Genomic DNA, 16,297 nt, shown 5'->3' with positions numbered 1-16,297 from the left:
GAAATATGGACACTGCTTCCCAATGTCCAAAAATTATGATCATGGCAAATGGCATAACAATAGTTTTTCTCTCTCAGTGTTGCTAACTGGCTAACTGTCTCTGTCTTCAGGCTAGAAATATAGCCGTCTGCATTGAGTTCAGGGACTCGGACGACGAAGATGCTGTTTCTCTTAAGGTACTACGCTGAATCTCTAGAAGACAGTTTTTGCAATTTGCATGAACTAAAGCCTCCTTTTCTTCCTTTCATAGTGTATCTATGGGCGGCCTGGAGGACCCTTGTTTACCAAAAATGCCTTTACCTCAGTATTACATCACCAGCACAACCCGGAATTCTACGATGAAGTAATAAAGCTCATAAAAACACATTTAATTTAAACATTAAAGCCAAAGGATAACGACATGACCGTTTTCAATTCATTCTCTTTTGAATCAGTTTAAAATCGAGTTGCCAACACAGCTCCATGAGAAACATCATCTGCTGTTCACCTTCTACCACGTGAGCTGTGACAGCAACAGCAAGGCCAGCACCAAGAAGAAAGACGTGGTTGAAACACAAGGTGAAGCACAAATTGTATATGAAAGTATTGCCCAACTGATAAGTAGAATAAAAACTAGACAATCATGCATGCATACATTTACATGCTAAGTGAACATGTACATACATCATGCTGAAAGGGCCTAAACTCTTCTTGCTGCAGGGAAACGGCACCAAACACTGTACCACCATGCAGGGCTTCATTATACACCCACTCCCATATTTCACCCTGGAGATAATGGTTTTTCTGCCACATCTGGGGTTTAGCATGCTGGTCTAAATGTTCAGTTATCACCTCATCTCACAAATGTTCTTTCCTCCATATATTTGATCTGTTCAGAAGGGATCTTTCATCATTAGCCTACCTTTTTTTTTTTTATAAAGCCCATATTGGTGAAGTGCAACACTAATGGCACGACAGTGGATCTCTGTAGCCCCCCCAATGTTCCCATAGGAGTCTTAATTGCCTGATATATTATATTGGTCATACTATTGCCATTTTCACATGATAGAAACATAACGATTTTTCAATTAAAATTTTTAAGTCTGAGATAATATCTTAAAATCTAATTCTACTTTAGAATGAAACATAAATTGTTTGCAGTCCAGAGGTTGCTGGACTTTCCTATTACTGTTGGAAAGGAATTTTCTTCTTCTGGCATGCATGGATCTATGTGCATGCTCCAACTCTTCCTTTCTTTGGCCTGGCAAACCCTCTTCTAGAGCAGGGGTGGGCAATTCCAGTTCCTGGGGGCCGGTATCCTGCAACTTTTAGATCCATCCTTGGTCCAACACACCTGAATCAAATGGCTGAGTTACCTCCTCAGTATGCAGTCAGTTCCTGCAGAGTCCTCCCAATTATCTGATTACTTGATTCAGGTGCGTTGAACCCAAGGCACTGGCACCTCTGATTAAATGTTATGTCACCAAAACTGGGTCCCTCTGGGATTTTAAATTTATGTTTAACAACATTATAATTATACTGCAAATAAAATTAATTGCCCAGTGCTATTCACAACCCATCTCTGAGTTGGAGATTGTAGATTGAATGAATTACTGACCTGCAGAATTTGCTTCTCCTGTACCAACATATAGAGACAGTTTTCAGACACTTTCAGTACTTATTTGTATTTCCCTTAATATTCAAATATTAAACCCTGAACTTTTACTAAAAGTGGAAAAGTACAAATGCTATGGATACCATTAAAAGACGGTGTATATTTGTAGAGGAAACAACCAGCTGGTATGACCCTTTTCTCTACTCATAAATCCAGTCTGCAGATTAGTTGAGGAAAGGGCTGAAATGCGATTCAGCCTTTAAGTCTGTCAGTGTTGCTGTTGTTACTGGCAACCTCTATCAGGCTCATGATATTCTACTCTATATTTTCCCTCAGTGGGTTTCGCCTGGCTCCCCTTGTTAAAGGATGGCCGGGTGATGATGAATGAAAATCACATCCCTGTGGCGGCCAACCTCCCTGCTGGGTATCTCAGCTGTCAGGGCGCCAGCAAGGTAGAGCAATCCTCACAGTCTTTAACACTGCCACCCCTAACTGTGGTTTCTACCTAGAAAGAATATTTTCTGCATGTGTATTTTTTCCCCTGTCCCTTAAATCTATTATTTACATATTAATGTCATTGTTTCAACTTTGACAATAATATATCTGTCATTGCCATTCTTGCCTTCACAGCATGTGAGTCCTGAGGTCAAATGGGTTGATGGAGGGAAGCCCTTATTTAAAGTGTCCACACACCTAGTGTCCACTGTGTACACTCAGGTTTGTCATATACCAACCTCAGAGAAGTGAAACCAATCATTTTTCAACTGAATATCACCCTTCGATTTATTTAATTTTTTTAACTATGCTTTTTTTTGTGTATTTCAGGATCAACATTTACACAATTTCTTTCATCACTGTCAGAGTATTTCATCAGCAGCAGAACTGGTCAAATACCTGAAGGTAACTGAAATTTGATGAAGTGTATACTTGGGTTCTAAAAACCAAACAGTGACAAACATATGAGCTGTTTCCTGTTCAGGGATGATTGTGATTCTATTTAGAAGCCTGTCCACACTATAGATAGGTAATTATTATTAATCGTTATTACCTGTGTACCTATTACCTTACAATTTATATCCATTGTGACTAAAATTAACAAAGTCTGCAAGCCCCAAAGTCTCACAGCATTTTCCAAATACTTATGTTTTTTCAGTAAATATTCGCATATTACCCCTAGCCCACAGTCTATCTCACTTTTCTTTGGGCAACTTCAGTTTTTTATTTTATTTTTTTAATGGGCTTCAGTCAGATGAGGAAAAAAAGATATATTTTTAGCAACACACACCGCAGGTGGTTGTGGCTTGAGTGAAAACCAATTTGTGTAAAAAAAAAAAACTTGTCTTACCTATTGGTAACCATTAAGGATCTGTGATTCTGTGGGCTGGTTTCTCTTTCAGAAGTTTGCAAATTGTAGACTCTAACAAACTGAAAACCAGGTAGACTTCTAGATTTTATTTTTTCATAAGTGACTATCAGTCTATGCTGATCAGCTTGCTGATTCCAGATGGACATTTACCAGGAAAACAGCATCTGGTGCAGTACGTTTCCTCGGTTTTTATGTAAACTATAAACATGAACAATAGCCAGAGGCCCCATCAGCAGGTCAGCTGTATTTGGTGGCAGTTTTCCAAATGACTTGGCAGGCTTATGTTAGCTTCCTGCAGGCAGGGATAGAAGCACCGATATCTGACCTTTTATTCCAAGGCTTAGGTGTGAGTCATCAACACAGTTTCACTAACTTCCTCGGTTATTATTGATCAAATCCAGCTCCTCAGGTATAGAGATGTGATGATCAGGGATCTGGGGCCATGAGTAAACAACACCATACCATTTTAAAGCATTTACAAAAAATATATAGTGACATTCTGAACTACTTTGCATCTCTTAATTAACTAATAGAGTTTGTTCAGAAGAGTTTTTCAGTCAAGTCAATGATTCAATGCAAATGGTAAGCATATTTTATGTATTATAAACAACAATTGACTGAATTTGATTTACTAGAAACTAAATTAGAATTTTCAGTCTGTGTGTATGATTGTACCCATTTGATTATAAATTGATGGATATAAAAAATATATCTGTTTGTCCTTTAAATACCTTGAGACGGCATTAGGTGTGGATTTATTACCTTCAAAATAATCTAGATTTTAGGTTATTCGAGTTTAAAGATTAAACTCTGTTGTAATACTTTCATCCCTCCTGGTATCTGCTGAAAGTCTTGCTCTCTCTTGCTTTTTCACAGCCAGATTGAACAAAGACGCTTCTCGATTTTATAAAAAAAAAAAAACAGGCAGTACTTTGCTTTAAATTTCGTAGTGTAAATTTCGCTTTAAATATTTTTTATAGCAAACTATTCTTCCTTCAGTTGCAAAAATCCACACAGAGAAGCATGTTGTTGCTAAGCATTTTAAAAACTAATCAGACATTAGAGTTTTTTTGATAACCAGTAATGACCTGCTAAAAATGGTCTGATCCTGACCACCGCCTTGGTTTCCAGTGCATGTCTGCTCAAGATATCTTTATAGTTAAATCTTTGAGGCATTCATGTAGTACAGTACATGTTGTAATTCAACTCCTTTGCTTTTTACCTGCAGAGTTTGCATGCCATGGAAAGTCACGTGATGATAAAGTTCCTGCCAACTATCCTCAATCAGCTGTTTAGAGTCCTGACTAGTGCCACACAGGAGGACGTAGCAGTAAATGTTACAAGGCAGGTGTATCTTTAATGTTTTTATTCAATTTCAATACGTCTTATTGATAATCCTGTTGGTATTATTACAGAGCATGTTAACCTACTTAGCACTTTTTTTGCAAGTTATTGTTGGAAAAACTCATGATATAATTCCCCTTTTGCCTATTTGCCTTATAGAGTCATGATTCATGTTGTAGCGCAGTGCCACGAGGAAGGCTTGGAACACTACCTTCGCTCTTATGTGAAGGTGAAATCCCACCTGATGTCTAAGAAAAACTAGATCTCATTTATGCGCCACAGGAACTGACATTTTGTCTGTGAATGTGTCTGATCCAGTTTGTATTTAGGACTGAGCCACACACATCCTTGACAACCCGAACAGTACATGAGGAGTTGGCCAAAGCCATGACTGTGATCCTGAAGCCTTCCACCGACTTCCTGACCAGTAACAAGCTGCTAAAGGTAGATGCCCCTTAATATCCCCTCCGTAAAGTAAGAGTTGAGATGTTTTTAAATTTCTGTGATGTTTCTGATCTCTGTTTTTTTTCTCCTCCTACAGTATTCATGGTATTTCTTTGAAGCATTAGTCAAATCCATGGCTCAGTACTTGATTGAAAGCTGCAAAGTGAGGGTGAGTTTCACTCGGCTGTTTTTGCCAATGATTCATTTCCTATAGTGCAGATTAACAGCATGTTATGTTATTTACCATTACAGCAATGCAGTTTAATTGTTATACTTCACCTTGAGAAGAGGCACAATATATATGATTAGATAAAACACAACAAAACTAAACATGCAGGGAACCTAGTTCTGATAAAGAACAGTATAACCTTATATTGATTTGGATTAAACCGTGTCTAAGAGCTTATAAGATGGTAGTTTTCATAATAGTGTGGTGTTTAACTGGTCAAATAAGTTTAAGCTCCAAGAATAACAATCCTAACTATTTAACAAATCAAAATAATGGTTTAACTGGCTTTAAACCAGGTGGGAAAATAAAGTAGAGAAGCAGGAAATGGTTTTCTGTTACTCCACATATCTCATGGGTCTATATGCATACAGTGAGGGAGAATGCACTTCCATTTATTACTTTTTTTTTTTTTTTTTATTGCAGCAATTTCACATGATCATTGTAACTAAAACTGTATGTTGTGTAAGTAGTAAAGCAATTTTTTTTTTGTGCTCTCTAGTTGTCGAGGAATCAGCGTTTTTCAGCATCTTTTCACCACACTGTGGAAACCTTGGTCAACATGATTATGCCACACATCACTCAGAAATACAAAGACAACCTGGATGCTGCACGCAATGCAAACCACAGCCTGGCCGTCTTCATAAAGGTCCACTTAGGAACAGAAATGTTGTTCTTGTCCGCTGTGTCCTCCTTGTGTTGGAATAATTTCATAATTATTTTTGTCCGGTTTTGTAGCGCTGCTTCAACCTAATGGACCGAGGTTTTGTGTTCAAGCAGATCAACAACTACATCCACTGCTTCATGCCTGGAGACCCAAAGGTGTTTTATTACAGATAAACTCTTTCACAGAAACAAGCTGTAGCCAAAGATCTGTCCTGTTTCTGTGTAGCTGTTCTGCATTAAGCTGATTTTATTTTTTTATTTTTTTCAGACGCTGTTTGAGTTCAAGTTTGAGTTCTTGCGCGTTGTGTGCAATCACGAACACTATGTGCCCTTAAACCTGCCCATGCCATTTGGAAAAGGGAGGATACTGAGGTTTCAAGGTGAGAAAAGAGTTCAAATCAACTTTCAGGCCTGGTGCCTTTTAAATGTTTTTACAGCACTATTATTTCCATATTTTGTCACTCCACAACCAAATGCCTCAACAATAAACTTTTAGGATTTTCTGTGACTAAAGCAAAAGAGTGAAAAATACTGAAAAGGAAACCACAGCAAATTAATTTATCAGTTACCAGAAAACATTTTACTGCAGGAAAATGTGGAAAAATTTGCTTTGGCCTCTTAAGTCTGAAACTGGAGCTGTTTCAACTTTAAGCAAATCCTATGTGTTGTATAAAGGTAGCTCTGCACATCATCGCTTACACAGCATGCCCTCAGCAAGGCATGGTGGTAAGTAGAGATAAATACAGAAAACTTGGAGAGAAAAGAAACTTATCGGAGGTTGACTGGAGCATTGGTTCATCTATATGTAAGAGGGCAATCCTAGGCCTAACCAAAGCTGCAAGAAAATAACCTAGATCAATCCTTATTTTTGAACAGCCCAGTTTAAGCGGAGATCTAAAGTTAAACCGGATTCTCTTAATCCAGTCAGACTGAGACTAAACTATTTTACAAAGAAGACTGGGTGAAAATGTCTGGAAATGTGGAAAACTGGCAGAGATAATCCATAGAACACTTGCACCACATGTAATTGCAGTCAGAGGCTCTTGTCTACGAAATATCCACCCAGGGGTTTAACTATTAGTTTTTCCTTATTTAAATAAACAGCTGGCAAGTTTTTTATTTTTGTTCATCCCCTTCAATTGTGTTTTACTTATTATAATCCTGTCTTGTTCAACTGATGTATCTTGAAGTTTCTGCTTGTTAAATGATAAGAGGCGTATAAAGCAAAATAATCTGGACAGGTACACTGTAAATAATAAAATGAAAACTATTTGAAATAGATCTGTCATCAGCATTTCTTACAGGACTTTCTCTTTCTTGTTTGTTTGCCTCATTTATCTGTATTGTCCTCAGATGATACAGAGGAGTCTGATGATACTCAAGTAGGTAGGTGGTTGTCGACTCAAAATGAGCAGATTTAGAATGTGATCATTCATCAAAGAAGGATTCTGGTGACTTTTTAAGACTTGCATAAATGAAATGCCGGTTTTAAAAAAGGCTGAGGCAGAAGTAAAAAAAAAAAAAAGAGTGCAGGGGAACTTCTGTTTGATTACAAATTGCTGCAATCATCTTCAGCGTTGTTTGAGCACATATGAACTCTGTCCTGAATTTGAATCATTTTTTTTTTCTCAACACTGTTGATCTAAAACACAGTGGGTAAGTCGAATCTGATCATCAGCGCTCGTCTTCCAGTCTGCTTTTGTTTAATGAGAATCAGTTTTCTTCCAGGGTGCTCTCTAGATGCAAGGTTCTGATCAAATTTACATCGAATCAAATGTTCTCTCTCTGTCTGGGATTGATCGTGGCCTCATGTGCCTCTGTAAGCTCAGTTTCCTGCTGGCTCCAATCTTTAACAACCTCCTCACTGACCACTTCCTGCCCCATAGATCTACAGATGGAATACTCTTTGACTGAGGACTTCTGTAGGAACCACTTCCTGGTCGGGCTTCTGCTGCGGGAGGTCAGTGCAGCTCTGCAGGAGTTCAGGGAGATCCGGCAGGTCGCCATCCAGGTCCTGAAGAGCCTGATGATTAAACACACTTTTGATGATCGCTATTCCTCCAAAGTAAGCTGCTTGCACTCATCTTACCTAACTCTTATATTCTGGCTCGTTTGTGTGGTGATCCTATTAAATATTTGTTTTGTTTTGTCTTTAGAGCCAACAGGCTAGACTGGCCACCTTGTACTTTCCACTGTTCGGTCTTCTTCAGGAGAATGTCAACAGGCTTAATGTGAAAGAAGTCTCCCCATTCCCAATCAACCACTGCAACAATGTGAGAGCACCACCTAGTGGCTTCTTTTGAGTACTGACACACATCTAACCGAAACACATCTACAACAAACATTAAATTATAACACAGCCCTGCATCCATGGGCGTAGGTTGCATAGGGACCATAGGGACATGTCCCTACCAAAATTTTGGACCGACCTACAATTCAGCGTTATTGCAGCAGTAGAGGAGTTCTGGATTGAGAATATTGACAGACGAAAACATTCTTCTATCTAAAATGCTAAATTTTTATATATATATATATATATATATATATATTTTTTTTTTTTACAATTTTGGTATTAATTACTGCTCTAAGTGTGTCACTGTGTGAGCTAAAGACATCTCTTAGAGTCTCTATACTCCAGTTAATGATTAATCAATTACTAAATTTGTTGACATTATTTCAATAATTGATTAATACAATTAATTTTTTCAGCTCTAAATAAAATACATGAAATGGGTTAAACAGAGTAACTACAGCCTAGATGTATAACTTTTAGAGTGAAGTTAATATATTAAATGCTCAGTGTCAGTTCCTCTTCTATTTCCAGTGCTCATGTAAGTACAATACATTTATTTGGCGTCCCTTGAATCTATTATTTCGCTTTGTTTCATGATGCAAAGAGAAAATTTAAAAGATAAGAGTGGGTTTTAACCTCTGTTTACCTATGCACAATTCTATATCTTCAAAATAAAAGAAAGTATAAATCCACATATAGCAGACATATTTATATTCTGTTAAATAGGCACAGATTTACCTACTGTCTTAGTCCCTGGTAATTTCAAATGCAAATCTTTTCAAAGTGGGAAAAAGTCCTAATTCCTCATTCGTCAGAGCCAGTTAAGCTTCGGTCATTGATAAACAATATCTAGTGTGCGTAGCGCTTATACAATTTGTATAAATATAGCAAGAAATGCTGCTTTTCTCTTTAAACATAATAAACCCTGATTTTGACGTATAGCATAAAAAAAAAATGAGCATACATATTTTTGTATAAGACTAATGACATCAGACCAACAGTGTCCCTACCAAAGTTGAAATCAAACCTACGCCCTTGCCTGATTCATAGTTAGGCCCCTTCAAGCTTTAATAGTGCAGGAAGAGAAGAATGATTGTTCTAATTATAGGAATAAAAGAGAAAAATAAGCAGGTAATGAAGGTGCTGGGTTGCTCTATCAGTCCTGTCTATGCGCTGCCTGACCAAGAATGTCAGTGTGATGCTTCACCGAATTATACAACTAAATACACGTTAGTCAGGCAGCTGTAAATATATAGACGTCCCCAAAGGATTTAAATCTGTTACAAACGTTTAAAATAATTATCACTGATTTGTTTTTAGGTGTGTTTCAGAATGGGGTCTTTTGCACCTCTTCCAGAGTAGAAACATATTTCCCAATTGACATAAACACATTTCTTTAGAATTGCTTATAAAAAAAAATAAATAAGTCTATAACTTTTTGATAGATGACATAATAATGAACATTTTAAATGGGTTACACAGTTCCTCCGATTTTTATTTTTTATTTTTTTTTAGGTCCCAAATCACTGACCCACTCCCAAAATAAAACCTCTGGGTTTAATATAAAAAAAATGACAGCTAATTCCTTTTATATATTTTTATATATTTATATATAATGCTTTATATTTCTTTTTTCTAATTTTTACCCAGAATGGACGAGAGGATCCACTCCTGACCAACGCCTTGATGACGCCTCCTAGGTCCAGCACATTTCTGGATACCAGTTTGCACAAAGATGTTTTTGGAGCTATCTCAGGCACCAGTGAGTTAGAAATGAAAATAAATATATATATAACAATTTTAAGGGACTTAAGCTAATACCTATTAATGAAGTTAAGTATTTCAGTATTCAAATATCCAGAAAGTTAGTGAAACTAAAAAAAAGTATATTGCTAAGATTGGAAATAAAAAAAAAATTAAGAATCTTATTTTGTGAATCTTCATAAATCTCATATTGTATTTTTTTTTTCCTTTGTTTTCAGCTTCCCCTCATGCGTCCACCCCTAATGTGAACTCTGTCCGCCATGCTGACTCTCGCGGATCCCTCATCAGCACTGACTCAGCAAACAGCCTGCCTGAGAGGAACCATGAGAAAGCCAATTCTCTTGACAAGGTAGCCTATATGATCTAATGTAACCTCTCTGTGGCATCCTGTACTCATTCCATTGTTCTTCTTTACTGCGGGTCCATAGATTTCCCAGGTTATAACAGAAGTCTTTAACTCTAAGCTCAACATCCTGCCTTTATCATCTGTCCAGAGGTTTGTATGGAAACAATTTTTTAGTGACCTGCTTCCCTCTGTGGAGACTGAGACACAGTGGCTGTGTTCAAATCCAGCGGCTGCATCCTCCGGCTGCGTCCTCTGTCTTTCCTACGTCATAGCGCGGCGCCATGGCCTCTTCAGACCCACAGACTGCTTCGTTCGACAGCCGACAAATGCAGCCTTCTTTTTGCCTATTTTGAAGGACCTTTCCGGCGTATCCTACTTAGCCTTGGGTATCCCACAATTCATTGCTAATCCAAGCAAGGCGGCTGCTCTGTGCTTAGAGGAAAAAGGGAAGTGGCGCTGAATATTGTAGGTGGAGTTTAATATAAAGCAAGTTTGTGAATAGCTCCATCTGAAATTAATAAAAATAGTTGTTTAACCTGGGTACTTAGTCAGATAAGTGGCAGGTAATTTTTGGTTTATTGAAAGGTTTTATCTGTCCTTGTGCAAAAGGGTTTGCTTGACATTTAAGGACAGATTCCAATTTCTCTGCAGTGTGGGGACTATAAATATGATATCCACAACAACAGCACTGCTGAAGAAGCTCCTGAGAGATGAAATTAACCCTCAGAACAGTAGTGAGAAGTTCAGTATCCATTTTTCGCCTGCTTTGTGAGTCAACTGCCATGGTTGCTTGGAGAGCTGATTTGAGTTAGTCTAGGAGGCAGTAGAAGGATTTTACTCTGCTTTCACAAGCCAAATTTGTTTGCTTTTGATAATTGCTAATCAGGAAAAAAGGATACAAAATCCTTAAAACGTTTACAAAAAAATAAAATAAAACAAGAAAGTATGGCATGCATTTGTATCCAGCGGCATCAGAGGCCTGTAGTAACTCTGGAGGTGAGGCAAAGATCAGGTAATATTTAAAAAGGAAAACAAATATTCATAAAGACCACAAATCCTGTCTTTTTGAAGATGTAACAGGAAGAGAGCCATTATTAAATGAAAACTATTAAATGTTTGCACTTAGCCGCAGGTTTAGGCAGGGGGCAGAGCAAACACATGGAAGAAGAAGCTCTTATTAGATCTGAATGAAAGTTCAACTATTTGGCCTTGAGGGGTGCTAAACCAACTGACCATGCCCATTGTGAAACATGGTGATGGCAGCATCATGATGTGGGGATACTTGTCTTCAGTTCTTGTTACGTTGATGGGAATGTTGTTTGAGTTAAAGACAGGTCAGCCTTTTAAATAAATCTGTTCAGAGGGTACAAAAGACTCAAGACTGAGCTGAGGGTTAAGTTGGTAGGAATATTTTTGGAAGGTACTGTCATCAGGTTATTCAGTGGTTTCCAAGTAAATGTACTGAAAGCAATAGAGGTGTTGCAGGAAGTGTAAATCTCACGGTTGATAGAAACTTATACTGAGATGGAGCTTCTTACAGCAAACAGAAGGCACTTTTTTTTTGTCTGTGCTTTCTGCTCATTTTGTGCGTTTGTTGGAGAAATCACATTTAAGCAAAATGGTTCCCTTCATTAAACCAGTAGGGGACGCCAAAATACTGACCAGAAGCATGCTAAATGGAAAAACAGAAAGCCTCATTTACTTTTGAGGACCATTAAAACCTAAATGTTATCTGACCTAAAATTACCCTTTTAAAAAAACTGCTGCAATTGCATCATGGCATCCATGAAGTCACCCACCTTCAGTTTTATAGTCTAGACTGAACACTGGCAATAGAACACATGTGGCTTATTTCCCAATCTTGTCTGTGGTACGGCTGTATTTAACTGCAGTGGTTCCGTTTTTTTTTCTCTACTTTCTAACTTAACTGAGAGAAATGCTTTTTATTTTAAGACATATTTTCCAGAGAAGCATGCAACATCTTGGCAAACAGTACTATTTCTGCAGACTGCTTTATCCCTGCCAGTGAGGGCATATATCCTACAGTATTTTTACAGTACTCACTTTATAAATCAGATTAAAATTTATTTTTCTGTCTGCTGCAGCATGTGTCAGATTCAAATGTTTCGATTAACTTCATGACTGAAAAGAAATGGTGAAACAGACATTTTTTATTAACCGAATTAGTCTGATGTGGCTCAATTCAATTGGGTTAATGGTCCAAAACCGCTCCAGTCTCATTACCCCGACTTTGCCTGCCTAGACTGGACTTCACCTTTGTCAGATTAGGACCAAATATGAGGCTTAACCAAAGAAAATCTGTGAAGAATTACTGAGCCAGAGGTTTCAAGCATGTGCAATAGCCTCAGCCAGCTTAACTAACATGATTACAAGCATTCTAGAGAATTTTTGTTGTTTTTCTTTCTCCATATTTTATTGGGGTTAGTTTTGTTTTCAGTCAACCTATGGTCAAATGTCCTAATTTTAAAGCTTTCTTGAAAAAAACATGAAAATATTTTTTTGGTGTTTTCCTCAGCATATTAAAAATGATTCCAGGTGCTTTAGGAAGATAAACATATCATAAAGAGAAGAAAAAATGTAGTTCAGATTCTATTCAAAAAATAATGAAATGCACATTACAACTTGCACTGATTATGCCTTGTTTAAAGGCCACCAGCTTAACAATGAAACGACTTTAACATACAATCCAACAAATAATTGGGTTGTATGATTAGAACACAGTGGGGAGACTGGACCTGTGCAGACCACTCACTAATTTCCCCCAACTGCTCCTTCCTCGATATAACCAAGATGGATCAGAGGTCTATTTTAGACGGAACTATACAGAAGAACCTTCCACTTCTGCTTTTCTTGTTAGATTTAAAGGATAAATTGCCATGTCTGTGAAAAGGATTCATTTGTCTGTCGATATATAACAATATTTTTGTTTTCTCCTTAGAACCAATCTGCCTCTGCCCTGGGAAGCTCCCTGGTGAGATGCGATAAACTGGACCAGGCAGAGATCAAAAGCCTCCTCATGTGTTTCCTACATGTTCTTAAAAGCATGTCTGAAGGTAAACACTCCACATAACTTTGTGATTTAAGCAATAAACAATATCCTGTGCTGTTAAATGAATAAACAAACAAGCTCTCTATTGTTTTTTTTTTCTCTACTTCAGATGCTCTGTTCACATACTGGAACAAAAGTTCACCTGCTGAACTGATGGACTTCTTTACTTTAATAGAGTGAGATGCTTTTTTATTGGTTTTAGCCCAAGTTTATGTTAAAAATGCTAAAAAAAAGTGTGTGATAACGGATTGCTTTCTCCCTTTCTTCAGAGTATGCCTCCATCAGTTCAGATATATGGGGAAAAGATATATTGCAAGGTAATGTTGCAGACTTTTATGGCTTTTTGATTCCTGCCAACCTTACAGAAAATGATTGATGTGCATCAACAAAAAAACAGCATAAAATGTCAGCCGCACTAATTAAGAGCTTGTTTCTGGAAAGAGCTTCGGTGATTCTGGGCCCCAAGTTTTAATTCATTCAAAACACATTCCTACTAATATTTGGAGAGATGCCACTTAGAGGATTGAAGGGAAACAGGTTCTAGCAGAATTCTGGCTGGATAAATGAAAAATGTTACAGCTAATTGAAATGGGTTGGTTTCCTGTGATATCTCTCCAGTGGGTACTTGCCTTGTAAGGGAGGGTAACTGCAGTTTTAAATGTTGCTTGGTCTCACCAGTAGTCAAGCAGCTTCCAGATTATAGCAGGCTTTTATTTTCCTCAAAATTGCTTGGACTAAATTGGGTGCTCTAACTGCACAAAGATCCCAAAGGTCACAACAGTTTCTAAATGGGTAAAGCCCGTTAAACATCAGTAAGCTTTGAAGTGAAGATCCACAAATTCTACCATGAGTGAAATATCAATACAGAAATACATTAGGATCTTATTGATAGCTGCAAAGATGCAGCCTGCTAAATGTCAACTACAGTACAATACAACTACAAGAAATGGAATAGTAAAGGTTTAATTATCCTAAAAAATGTTATGGTATTTACTCTGATACAGTGATGATAAAGATATTTAATAAGATATTAGAGCCGTGATTTCATGTTATTGCGACCAAAGCGCTGCCAATACTATCTGGAAAATTAGGATACAATTAAAAACATGCCCATAAGGAAACTAATTGAATAAAATATTAAAACGTATTGCTTAACAGCACACAACAGATGCACAACCATTCTCTTAACACGTGTGTGTGTATATATGAAGAACTGCATGCAATGCAGTGCAATTAGTTTAGTTTTTTAGAAAATGAATTGATTTCGATTTTATTTCTCATAATAGAATTAAGATTCTTAGCATGATCATATTTTCACACTATAGAGAAACAGTACAATAACAGTCTTCCCATAGTGCATGCATAATGATTAAAAAGTGATAATGTAGCTTAAAAAAGTCATTAAATAAGAGAATCATGCCTATTATGAAAGAATATAAGCTGTATCTGATTTTTGGATTAATATATGACGATAATGTTTGTAAAGAGTTCACATGTTTCTTAACACCCATTCATTCCTTTTCTTCATATTTGGGAGCTTTGGCCTCCATTCCCAGAGGCCTCCACTCTCTCTAACCTCCCATTACTGTTTCTATCTCTATTCACTCAAATGCTGGCAAGTTTAACTTACTGATAAATAAGCTGGCTCCTGCCCTCTCCTGCTTTGGGTAAGCTAAAGGCTAAAGGTGGAAATAACTTTTTTCAAATTGAGTGCATGAAATTTTCTCAAAGAGATGTTGCAGTGCTGTAACAGTTTTGGTTTTCCATCTCACTATCTTTATGCTTTTTATTTATTTTTTTTATTTTTTTCATGCATGGCTTAAGCTTTAACCTGCGGTGTTCATGCTGCAGCTGTGTCAAGTTTCACTCTAGGCTGAATGTTAAACATGCACAAATGTTTACAATTTTGACTTAAAAATATAAGACCTGCTTCCTGGCATATTTGAGCGCTGCCGGAACCTCTCAAATGTGTAAAGGGGGAAAAAAGGAAAAAATAATCTTGAGCTGGTCCACTAACTCTAGCGCTGTCTAATATATCCTGTTTCCTCATCAGGAACCAGGATGGGGCAGGACACGTAGCACATGAGCGGAAGTCTCAGACTCTGCCTGTGTCTCGTAACAGGGCGGGAATGATGCATGCCCGCTTACAGCAGCTCAGCAGCTTGGATAACTCATACACTTTTAATTACAGTAAGTGCCATCAACCATTCAGGACCATTCTCACCTCATGTAGTCTGAGCTCCCCCTTCCACTCATACTTCCCATCATCTTCCTCATCATCTTTTGTTTAAACCTAATCGGATGAAAATCTTTTCAGGATAACATCCGTAAAGTCTATTAGAGCTGGGTAGAGGCAGCTTTTTGTTCATTTGAGCAAAGCCAGGTGCTTATTTTTTAATGAAAAGGCATCATTTAATAAACTTTCTTTGTGTTTTCAGTGTAAGAAAGATTTCAAGTTTACTTGGAATATCTGTAGAACATGGTAAGAATGTGACAGGTTGCCAGGATGTTTGTCGACCATTTTGTTTTGATTTAAAATGCAATAAAGCATGCCTACTTTAACTTTAAGATTAGCTCTCAAAGTCATCTCATCGTCTGCAACGTTCATCTGCTCTTGACTTTATTTCATTTTGGAAAGAAACCCATGTAAATTGGGAAGAGTTTCATTCCAAACTGGGCAATGATTGAAAAAGTACTTCTTGGTTATCAGCAAAAAAATAATAAAAAATTGCTAATTTTTACGCTTAGTTTGTACCATTTCACCCTTTACCTACTTACATTTCGTTCTAATGAACAAATAAAGAGGGGAGGAGCTCTTTTTAAGGGTAGCACAGCAACCTTCTTTAGGGTCAGGCCCCTCTGGTTAAGAAAGTTTGGATACAACTCAATTAAGTTAGATTTTTAGTTTGCAAATTAGCATATTTAGCCATATTTGGACTAAACCTTGGTCAATAGATGGCAGCAAATTGCGTCCAATGTGATTCAAAGCATGTGTGGTACTAGGGGTCGGCAATATATCGAATATACTCAATGTATCTAGAGTTTTATCACGCACAAAAGTTAAAATGACTCTATTTCCACCATCGAGTACAAATTCGCATGATGACATTAAGCTGTCTGCATCCTTTCCGCTAAGAGTTGTATTTTTCCCACATACTTTGAATGCATCATAAACCCATCCTCC

General features: G+C 37.4%; 1 protein-coding gene across 7 annotated transcripts in view; it reads left to right on the top strand.

The window, feature by feature from the left end:
- dock9 (dedicator of cytokinesis 9) overlaps window positions 1–16,297 on the top strand; it is a 97,400-nt gene that overhangs the window by 66,204 nt on the left and 14,899 nt on the right. For 5 of the 7 annotated variants that reach the window (XM_015370470.1, XM_015370475.1, XM_015370469.1 and 2 more), the window contains exons 18-38: window positions 111–176; window positions 251–343; window positions 435–558; window positions 1,931–2,046; window positions 2,225–2,311; window positions 2,420–2,494; window positions 4,189–4,304; window positions 4,464–4,533; window positions 4,623–4,748; window positions 4,846–4,917; window positions 5,477–5,623; window positions 5,713–5,796; window positions 5,909–6,020; window positions 7,527–7,705; window positions 7,797–7,913; window positions 9,584–9,695; window positions 9,916–10,046; window positions 13,003–13,117; window positions 13,223–13,289; window positions 13,383–13,430; window positions 15,167–15,303. In XM_015370470.1, the coding sequence (XP_015225956.1) occupies window positions 111–176; window positions 251–343; window positions 435–558; window positions 1,931–2,046; window positions 2,225–2,311; window positions 2,420–2,494; window positions 4,189–4,304; window positions 4,464–4,533; window positions 4,623–4,748; window positions 4,846–4,917; window positions 5,477–5,623; window positions 5,713–5,796; window positions 5,909–6,020; window positions 7,527–7,705; window positions 7,797–7,913; window positions 9,584–9,695; window positions 9,916–10,046; window positions 13,003–13,117; window positions 13,223–13,289; window positions 13,383–13,430; window positions 15,167–15,303 (2,194 nt within the window). Of the gene's footprint in view, window positions 1–110; window positions 177–250; window positions 344–434; window positions 559–1,930; window positions 2,047–2,224; window positions 2,312–2,419; window positions 2,495–4,188; window positions 4,305–4,463; window positions 4,534–4,622; window positions 4,749–4,845; window positions 4,918–5,476; window positions 5,624–5,712; window positions 5,797–5,908; window positions 6,021–7,526; window positions 7,706–7,796; window positions 7,914–9,583; window positions 9,696–9,915; window positions 10,047–13,002; window positions 13,118–13,222; window positions 13,290–13,382; window positions 13,431–15,166; window positions 15,304–15,551; window positions 15,596–16,297 lie in introns of all 7 variants that reach the window. The other 2 variants (XM_015370476.1, XM_015370473.1) reach the window with 1 other exon arrangement.

This window comes from Cyprinodon variegatus, unplaced genomic scaffold (assembly GCF_000732505.1).
Source record: "Cyprinodon variegatus isolate N-32 unplaced genomic scaffold, C_variegatus-1.0 Scaffold46, whole genome shotgun sequence".
Taxonomy (NCBI): domain Eukaryota; kingdom Metazoa; phylum Chordata; class Actinopteri; order Cyprinodontiformes; family Cyprinodontidae; genus Cyprinodon; species Cyprinodon variegatus.
The sequence above is the reverse complement of the archived record's forward strand: the minus strand, read 5'-3'. Positions and strand labels throughout refer to the sequence as shown.